This window comes from Lonchura striata, chromosome 35 (genome assembly GCF_050655825.1).
Source record: "Lonchura striata isolate lonStrDom1 chromosome 35, ASM5065582v1, whole genome shotgun sequence".
Taxonomy (NCBI): domain Eukaryota; kingdom Metazoa; phylum Chordata; class Aves; order Passeriformes; family Estrildidae; genus Lonchura; species Lonchura striata.
Window position 1 is genome coordinate 9,018,840 of NC_140737.1, and position 10,408 is coordinate 9,029,247.

General features: G+C 50.0%; 1 protein-coding gene across 1 annotated transcript in view; it reads right to left on the minus strand.

Annotated features, from left to right (window-relative positions):
* LOC144248444 (uncharacterized) overlaps positions 1-4,423 on the minus strand; it is a 58,633-nt gene extending 54,210 nt beyond the window's left edge. The window contains 1 exon segment of the mRNA XM_085565247.1: positions 3,448-4,423. Coding sequence (XP_085421373.1) covers positions 3,448-4,250 — 803 coding nt within the window. The 5' untranslated portion in view covers positions 4,251-4,423.
* Positions 4,424-10,408: the final 5,985 nt, after the last annotated feature.

The window sequence follows — 10,408 nt, forward strand, 5'->3', positions numbered from 1 at the left end:
TAACTTAAGATAAATGTGTTCATGTGTAGTGCTCTCCCCCGGGAACCTGGCAGCCCACGCTGCAAGTACTCACCAATGCCAGGGACACAAAGGAAAAGCGAAACCTCGAGGGGGCTGGTGGGCTCCTGCCGGTCCTTTGGATTCTGAAAGCTTCCCTTCCAAAGCGGCAGCCTTCCCTCAGAATTCCAAAGGGGTGCCGACAGGCCAGGAGAAACAGTCCTCACAAAGCGAAGGAAGAAGCTCCTCCTGGAGCTGGTCCCAAACGACGCTTGAATTCCCAAAGATCCCGGATCCGATGACCTTCAGGAGACGCTCTCCGGGACTGGACAACTGCCCAAGGTCCCTGTTCTGGGAGCCATTTGTTCCAGCCTGAACTGCTACAAGGAGAGTGCAGGGTAAAGAAGCAGAAAAGGCCTTTGCATGGTATCCACAGATACCACGGGACAGATACTCCAGGGACAGCAGCCAGGTACTGCAACAGCGACCCGCACGTTATGGAGCAAAGAAGGACTGCGGTGGGCTGGCTCTGCCGGTACAACCACGAGTATCTCAGCCCGTTCCTCACGGAGCGCCGAGGTGAGCGTGGGGCAGAGCGTGTGCCCTCGAGCCCTGCTCTGGCAATGACCCTGAGGCCCCTCAAAACCTCCCTGGGAATCGCCCCAGAGCCCTCAGCCCTCCTTGTGCCCATCCCCGAGACCTTCTGTCCCTGCCACTGACCCCCGTGGCTCTCCCAGTCCATCCCAGTCTCTCCCAGCGCCTCCCGGCTCTCCATCTCAGCCTGGCGTGGCGCTGCCGCCCCTCAGCCAATCAGAGCGCGAGTCTCTGATGACTCATCAGTTGCCAGGCAGACCCGCAGAGCCGCGTGCCCCGCGCTGTACTCGGCCTCCCAGTGCCGCGCGCTTCATTCCCAGTTCCTCCCAGTGCCGCCCCAGTCCCTCCCACTCCTTCCCAGCCCATTCCCAGTTCCTCCCAGTGCCGCCCCAGTCCCTCCCACTCCTTCCCAGCCCATTCCCAGTTCCTCCCAGTGCCGCCCCAGTCCCTCCCACTCCTTCCCAGCCCATTCCCAGTTCCTCCCAGTGCCGCCCCAGTCCCTCCCACTCCTTCCCAGCCCATTCCCAGTTCCTCCCAGTGCCGCCCCAGTCCCTCCCACTCCTTCCCAGCCCATTCCCAATTCCTCCCCAGTTCACTCCGAGATCTCCACCCTCTGCCAGTGTCCCCCATCCCCTCCCCTCTCTCTGAGTATCATCCCAGTCTTTCCCAGTTCATTCCAAGTCCCTCTCAGTCCATTCCCAGTCTGCCCCAAGGCCACACCACCCCTCCCCTCTCTCTCCACGTTTCTCCCAGCTGATCCCAGTGTGTTCCCGCTCTCTCCCAGTCACCCCCACCTTGTCCATCTCTCTTCTGCCCTCGAGCTCCCAGCCCAGCCCCGGCCACCTGCTCTGCTCCTTGGTGGATTTCTACCCGGCCCACACCCAGCTGAGGTGGTTCCAGGGCCAGCAGGAGCTCTCTGTGGGGACATGGTCCCCAACGGGGACTGGACCCACCAGCTCCTGGTGCTGCTTGAAACCCCAACCCGGGCCGGGCTCACCTCCACCTGCCAGGTGGAGCACGTCAGCCTGGAGCACCCCTTGAGCCAGCACTGGGATACAGGGGAGGAATTGGGGGCACTGGGACAGCCACTGGGATGTGCTGGTTTCAATTGGGAGGGAGTTGGAGAGCCTGGTTTCAACTGGGAGAGGAGGTTGTGGATTTGGAAAGGCTAAGAAGGGGTTTGAAGGATACTGGGGAGGGTGGGATGAGGTTCTGGGGGTCCTGGTGGACACTGGGAGAGAGTTTGGTTGTGCTGGGTGTGACTGGGAGTGATGTGAGTGAGCCTGGAGGAGCTGGAAGGAGATTGGGGATGGAAAAGCAGAGATTGGGATGAGGTTGGTTGTGCTGGGAAGAGACTGGGAGGGGTCTGGGGGAACCCTGGTGGGGCTGAGAAGGGACTGGGAGAGAGTTTGGGGGTCCTGGGGCAGTGGGGGGTGACTGGAAGGAGGCTGTGGGATCCTGAGAGGGACAGGAGGGGCTTTGGTGGGTCCTGGGGAGGTGAGGAAGGGATCAAGAGGGAGGTTTCAGGGGATCCTGAGTGGGCTGGAAGCGACCAGGAGGGTGCTTGAAGGGGCTTGGATACCTGTGAGAGTTTTTGGGGGGTCCTGACCCCTGCGGACGCCCCAGAGATGCTGCCGGATGCTGCCACAGCAAGATGCTGACAGGAACTGGAGACTCCGAGTTCGGCTTTGTCTTCCTGGCTCTGGTGCTCAGCTTCTACCTGTGCAGGAAAGTCAGGGGTGTCCCGGGGGTCGTGTCCTCCCTCCCCCAGTGTGTGGGTGCTCCCCTGGGGCCCCCAGTCAGGTGTCATCCCCTTTTCTCTGCCCATAGAGCTCCTGAGCCGCCGGCGGCTGCAGCCACTCCCTGTGGTCTTGGGCCCGGCCGGGACCCCCGCTCCATCCCCACGCTGATTTTGGGGGGGGTCGAGTGTCCCCCAGCCCTGCTGTCCCTCTGCCCCTGCCCGCCTGCTCCCAGTGTTCCCAGTAAAGCTTCCCAGTTAAACCCAGCCCAGTTCCTGGGGGCACTGGGGAGGGACTTGGGGGGACCCCACGGCGGGGCCGGCCCTGGGCAGGGAGGGCGGGTCCAGGTGGGGAACACTGCCTGCTGCGGGTCTGCCCGGCAACTGGTGAGTCATCAGCCCCGCTCGCTCTCATTGGCTGACTCTTCTCCACCGCGTTCTCTCATTGGCTGAGGAGAGGCCCGGCAGTGCAGAGAAGGAACGGGAGAGATCCCGCCCCGAGCACCGGCACGGGGACAACAGACCCGGCCTGGGCACAGGGAGGGAATTTATTACCAACCAAACCACGGCAGCACCAGGAGAAGGGAAAGAAATCCCTCCAGCACCTTCCCCCCACCCAACGGGGATCACCCACAACAGGGTTATCCACCATGGAGAGACGGGGACATCCCAGTTTAGAGCAAAGTAAATTTTATTGAGTGTACCAGGTGTCTATACAGAGCCCTTATAGAGGGCTCTGTTTTTGGTAACAATTTCCCATTGGTTACACATTCTTCGAGACATCCAGTAACCTGGGAACATTTATCTTATCACAAAGACTCACACCATTTTTTCTGGTCACTTCTTGCCCAGGGAGACTGAAACTGTGTCTGTGTCTCCCACAGTTTCTGCTCAGTCAGGCCTCAGATATCAGGCCCCTTTATCAGCTCCATTGCTTTACTCTCTGTTTTATTCCCCATACGGGGGCACCAGGGCTCTGCCCAATGGGGGTCACTGGGGATCATCCAGCCCGGATCCTCCCATGGGGGATGGAGCTGCAGCAGCGCACCAAGCTCTTCCCTCACTCCAAGCTCTTCCCTCACTCCAAGCTCTTCCCACACTCGGGGCACTCACAGGACTTCCTTTAGTGATGCCTCCGTTGGTGTCTGATCAACTTTGAGCTCATGAAGAAGCTCTTCCCACACTTCCCACACTCGTAGGGCCTCTCCCTGGTGTGGATGTGCCGGTGATTGGTGAGGCTGGAGTTGTGCTTGAAGCCCTTCCCGCAGTCGGGGCAGCGGAAGGGCCTCTCCTCTGTGTGAATCCGCTCATGTCTGAGGACATCGGAGCTGGTCCGAAACCTCTTCCCACACTGGGGACACTCGTAGGGCCTCTCCCCAGTGTGGATGCGCTGGTGTGTTCTCAGGCCTGAGCTCCTCCCAAAGCTCTTCCCACAATCCAAGCACTCATAGGGCCGTTCCCCGGTGTGGATCACCTGGTGCTGGATCAGGCCAGACATGTCTTTGAAGCCCTTCCCACATTTCCCACACTCGTAGGGCCTCTCCCCGGTGTGGATGCGCCAGTGCACAGTGAGATTGGAGTTGTCCTGAAAGCCCTTCCCGCAGTCAGGGCAGCGGTAGGGCCTCTCCTCTGTGTGAATCCGCTCATGTACGAGGAGATGGGAGCTTCTCTGAAACCTCTTCCCACACTGGGGACACTCGTAGGGCCTCTCCCCAGTGTGGATCCTCTGGTGCTCGATCAGGTGGGAGCTCCGGCTGAAACCCTTCCCACATTCCAAGCACTTGTGGGGCTTCTCCCTGCCATGAGGCTTCTCCACCAGCTCCGAGCTCCGCCTGGATCTCCGCCCGCCTTCCTGGCTCAGGGGGCTCTTTCCTCCCCGCAGCTCCCTGGGCTGGGTTTGCAGCTCCTCCTCCTGCAGCATCTCCGGGGCTTTCCCTCCTCCTCCATCCAGCCAAGCCCTGGCAAAGACAAATCCTGGTTTGAGGGAAAAACAAGAGAAGAGCTCCTTGGACTGGAGGTTCCTCCTTGCCCAAGTTCATCTCAGGAAGTCATTTGGAATCCTGTGTCTGTAAGAACCTCCAAAACACCAAGATTCAGACCAAAAATCCCACAAACTTCAAGACACAGAACAAAAACTCCCCAAACATCAAAAGTCAGCAAAAACCTCCTTCAAAAGATAAAGATTCAGCTGCCACATAAAACCAAAGCACCAACATTTAACCCAAGAAAGCTCAGAAACACCAAGATTCACCCCGTGAAAATCGTGGATCCCCCTCCACAGTCACCTGCTGCATGTGGGGGGAGCAGCACTCCTGGGGCTGGGGGGAGGCTGCAGACACAGGGAGGGGTGGAACCTTCTGCTGCTTCCTCTTTCTGCTCTGCCTCCTCCTCCTCTTGTGTCTCTACTCTTCCTCACACTCCTCTTCCTCTTGCTATTCCTCCTTCTCCTGCACAATCCCACCCTCTCCTGCCACCTGCATCGTTTGACCATTCTGTTCCTCAAGCCTGCTTCTCCTTCCCTTCTCCTCCTGCCCCCAGGCCCAGCACCCACTGCCGGCTCCCTCTTCCCCCCAGCCCCACAGCATCCCAGCGCAGGGGCAGGGATGGAGCTGGGGCAGGTCGGGCTGGGGCAGCGCTGGGCTCTCGGCCGCTCCCGCCCGCACTCGGTCCCCACTGCAGCCGCTCCCGCCAGGACAGCGCGGGGGGGCCCGGCCTTGGCGCTGCCCCACTCCCACCTCCCCAAATTCCCCTCGCGGGGCCATGGGGCCGAGGGGGGGGCGCAGGTGGGTCCAGGTGGGGAATGCTGAGATAATTTTAAGAGTGGGTCCCCAAGAAGAAGAATTGGAATTTGTGGTAGACACAGGGGCAGAATGAACCTTTCTGTTAAATATTCCAAAAGGTTATAGTGTAAGCAAAGATACTCTAAAAGTAACAGGAGCAAAAGGAGAGAGTTTCACAGTACCCGTTATTAAAAATGTGGTAATAGAGGGAGAAACTAAATTTTGGATGAGGGATGTTTTCTTGGTCGCAGGGGCAGGTAGCAATTTATTGGGACAAGATTTACAAGTGAAATTAGGAATAGGGGTTGTTCCAGAAGATGGGAAGATGACAGCTAGACTTTTAAAACTAGGCCAGGATGATGGAAGAAGAATTAACAAGGAAGTTTGGGCTGGGGAGGGAAATAGGGGAAGATTAAATATTGACCCCATAAAGATTACAACTTAGGAAAAAAAAATTGTCCCATACATGTACGGCAGTATCCTGTATCTTTAGAAGGACGGGAATGTTTAAAGCCAGTAATAGAAGGACTAACAAAGGATGGGACATTAGAACCTTGTATGTCTCCCCATAATACCCCAATACTCCCAGTAAAGAAGCCTGACGGGAGCTATAGACTGGTACAAGCCTTAAGGGAGGTTAACAAAAGAACTCAGACCCGCTATCCAGTGGTACCAAATCCTTATACTCTTTTCAGTAAAGTTCCTCCCCAGCATCAGTGGTTTAGTGTAGTGGACCTTAAAGATGCCTTTTGGGCTTGCCCATTAGCCCAGGAGAGCAAGTTATCTTTGCTTTTGAATGGAAGGACCCACTAACTGGGAGAAAACAGCAATTAAGATGGACAAAACTACCACAGGGGCTTACAGAATCCCCAAACTTATTTGGACAAGCTTTAGAAACAATACTACAAACTTTCCCCACTCCCCCTGAAATACAAATTATCCAATATGTGGATAATCTTTTACTTTCTGGGGAAGCTGAAGCTGAAGTTAGAAAGGCTACTATAAAGCTTTTGAATTTTCTTGGGGAAAAAGGATTAAGGGTATCAAAAGGGAAGCTGCAATTTGTAGAATCAGAGGTAAAATATCTTGGACACTTGCTTAGAAAGGGTAGTTGGAAGCTCAACCCAGACTGAAACACAGGGATTCTATCCCTTCCCCCTCCCTCTTCAAAGGGGGAAATCAGAAAGATACTCAGATTATTGGGATATTATAGATTGTGGATTGAAGGATATACACAGGCAGTAAAATTTTTGAATAAAAAAAACTGACAGAGGGAGAGGATATAAAATGGATCAAAAAGGATAATGAAAAACTAAGAAAAAAGAAGTTAAAACTAGCCCCAATATCAACTTTAAGCTCACCTTCACTAGCAAAACCCTTTCATTTGTATGTAAATGAAAAAAAGGGGGTAGCTCATAGGGTTTTGTTTCAAGAGTGGGGAGGAGTAAAGAGACCCGTGGCTTATTTATCAAAGATGTGGGATCCAGTAAATCAAGGCTGGCCAGTGTGTATTCAAGCTATAGCAGCTACTGCAATCCTAGTAGAGGAAAGTCATAAACTGACTTCTAGAGGTAAATTAATTGTGTGCACACCTCATGCAGTACTAAATTTCTTCCAATTTGCTTTGTGATTTTTATCTTGAAATACATAACTTACTGTACTCTAGGATTGAAAAACTAGTTTACAGCTGTGACATAGCAAAACCTGCTATTAATTTGAGTCAATGCAGGCTGTTCAATCAAGTGTTCTCAGTGTGTAAAGTTAAACTAAAGGTAACACCAGCTGCTTGGCAGGTCAATGAGAAACAATTTTCCTTCCAACCAGTCCTTTTTCATGTACCCAAATGTGTTTTGCTTTCTTAGTTTTTTTGTTTTGTTTGTTTGCTAGTTTTTCTGGAAGTGCTAACTTCTTGCAGTGTATCTAGAACAGCAAATAAAATTGTGCATACAAAACACTTGTAAAAAAATAGGGTTCATTTTTTCCCAGAATGGGAGGTGGCTACATATAGAAAAGGGAAACTACAAAGCTAAATGAAGAAAAAGTTTCAGTATCTTCTAATGTAAACAATTTGTTACTTCCAGCATCACAGTGGGTATGTGACACACACATATGAAAAAGATGGTGAGGGAGATCTCTGTTTACTACAGTTTCCTATTTCTTGAATGAGTTAGAGAGCTATGAAGCAATTGTGACTCCTTGTGTGGATTGCCCAGGCCTGCAGGGAGGGCTTGGCCATGGTTCCCTCTGTGCTGCAGGCAGCCCTGCAGTGTGGCAGCAGTGGCTTGCCTCTGGTGAGTTTGCAGGCAGGGTGCTCCAGCACTGCAGTGCTCAGGGGCAGTTTCCTATTTTGACACCAAAGCTTAAATTCAGGAGTGCCTCTTCCCATCCAGTTATTGTTTGTACTGTAAGAACCTCTTCAGAGAGTGTCTCCTGGCAGTCAAAAAGAGAGTATTGCAGAGATAAATTCCTTACTTGCTGTCTCCCCCACTGTATCCACATTTTGTCTATTCCCTCTTCAAATTATAGATTTGTAAAACTCATGCTCTGTGTCCTCAGACGCCCTTCCCAAATCAAACCTTGGCTTCTTTGCAAATTATATTGCACTAACAAGCATTGCCTTAAATTTTTTATTGCAGGCAAGATCACTTCAGAAGTAAGTTTTTGTTTACCTTGTTCCTACAACCCTTTCAAGCTTGTGAATGGAAAATTGTGACAGCAAAATAAGTCTTTAGTTTTAGCACTGTCAGCTGTGGGTAGCTGGTAGCCCTTGGTGGAGGGTGCCGTGAATTAAAGGCCTGCAGAACACATAACAACAGTAATTAAATTTGTAAGGAAGTTGAAAAAGGAGGGAGAGGTGATTGGCAGACTCACCTCTCCAGGATGTAGGACTAATGTTAGAAAGTGGACTGATATTGGAATGTGGATGTTGAAATGTGAAAAGAGAAAAAGAGGGCGAAACAGAGAGAAAGGGAGAAGAGAGAAGAAGAGAGAAAAAGAGAAAGAGAGAGAAAGGGAAAGAGAAAGAGCGAAATACACCCCAAAGTCCCCATACCGCAGCTATCTGTAAGTTCTCCCCCATTCCTGCTAGACAGAGTGACAACAAGGGGAGGGGAGTGAGGAAGTACAGTCAAAGGCAAAGCTGTGAAAAAGAGGGAGAGCTGGACCACCAATAGAGATAAGATCAAAGCAGAGATAGCTGACTCTCACAATGTGCTTTATTTTTTTAAACAAGACTTCTTTTTTTTCCTTCTGATTTTTGTTGTTAAGGAAAGGAGGCTTTTGTTCTGAAGAATGGGTCTGTAAGACTAAAACAGTTGGATGTTGCCTAAAAAGCAAAAAAACAAGAGATGTGATACATCTTGTGTTAAATTTGGGCTAGTCTTTTTTTATTTAACTAATTATAGCTCACAAGAAGAAGAATTGGCCTCTGCAGCAATTAGCACAGCTGGATACAAGAAGAAGAAGCAGCTACAGAAAAAGTTTTTAGTTAAACCCAGAAAGTTTTGAAGAAAACTAATGGTGAAAGTTAATGCAGTATTGTTTTTCTTTTAACACTGTGTTATTAAGAAGTCCTTTCCAGGTACTACTAAAGCAGCAATCCCAACCATGGAAAAGAGGGTGAATTCATGCCAGCAAAATAAAAGAATTTGTGAAGAAACGTGAGGAATGGACTATCACATCTAAACTGGGTGATACCAAATTGACTTTCAACCAGGACTGGGTGGTAATGGTTTGGGAAGACCCAAATGACCCAAGGCAGGTACAAAGAATAACACCTAACTGAGAAATAAGGCAAAGCTTGCATCACTGGTTCTAAGCCCTGCCTGAATAAGCCCTGAGACGCCTCCGACACCTCCTTGGCAGAGGAACACTGCCACTTCAAACAGGAGGGTCGGGAGTGTTTGAGTCAAAGAGTTCTGATAGTCTGGCCTTAGCCTGTGGCTTGTACAGGGAAGAAGGGAAATTGCCATTAATACTATGCTGTATACTTTATTTGATTCATCCCCATATTGGACATGGCAGCTGGGTTATAAGGGAATGTTTAAATTATGAGAATAATTGGCATTGTAGCTCACAAAATCTATGTTCTCGTGGCAAGAAGTATTGAGTACTGAATCAATCCCCTATACAGAAAGACCTCAAAAACTGAAGTAATAAATTGCTTTTGTAGATGGGAATTATCAGTGCCTGTGGACTGAGAGATACCTGAGGAATGGTGGAAAACCACAGTTAAAAGGTGTCAAAAACAATTTGCCTGGAAATGAGTAAAAAAGGAGTGACAAGGGAAACAGAGGGCAAGCCTGGACTGAGCACTGTACTCACCAGCGAGAAGATCACACGTACCTGCTGTGGGCAGCAGCCCCACAGGCAGGGGAGGTGGGGGTATAAGCCACGCCAGACCTCTGTCATTCCTGTTTCTGTCTCTCATTTGTTGTCTTTTCCCTTCTGAGATAGCAGCAAGATCGTGTCACAAATGCTACAGAAAGTGTTACATGGAAAGAAACCAAAATTCCTTTTTGGTACACACACCCATGTCAACAGCCACTGTTATAACCCATCCAAATTAAGTACCTGCAGGAAAAAGGGGGAAAATTATCACATTACAAAGAACTTAGGAAAAAGTAGTAATACTTGGGGCATGGAATGTCCAAAAGGAGAGAGATGGATTTGTTTTACATTTGATCTTAGAAATATAGTCCAAGATTCGGTAAAGAGACAGTTAGTAAAAAAAAAGGTAAAACAAGCACAGCAGTCTAGCTCTGTGTTAACCCCAAATTATATCCTCAGTCATATTAAATGACTCCAAGCAGTTATAGAGAAGATAATAAACAAAGCTGCTCAGGCATTGGAATTAATATTGAGTCTGCAAAGCCAAACATCACCTGCAGTTCATTAAAATAGGTTGGCTTTACGCTATTTATTGGCTAAAGAATGGGGTGTACAGATTGTTGAAACCAGATGGCAGTGAGGATGTCATCCTGGAAAAAACAAAGGATATCAGAAAAAAATTAAGACCCAGGTATCAGTCCAAAAATGGGAAAGTAACGTTAAAAACTAGCAGGTGGGGTAATGTATTGAGAATGGGATGCTGGAAGAAATTAGGATTCTTCCTTTTATGTGTTACAAGTGTTTTGATATTTCTTCTTTGTTTAATCCCATGTTTTATTTGATTACCAACAGAGTCCAAAGAAATCAAGAGGACAGGAAGTATTCTTTATAAATCATTTGGCTTGAGCAGTAAGAGGTGGGATTGTGAAAAATGCATATTTATGATTGGCTTTTCGCAAACGTTACAATG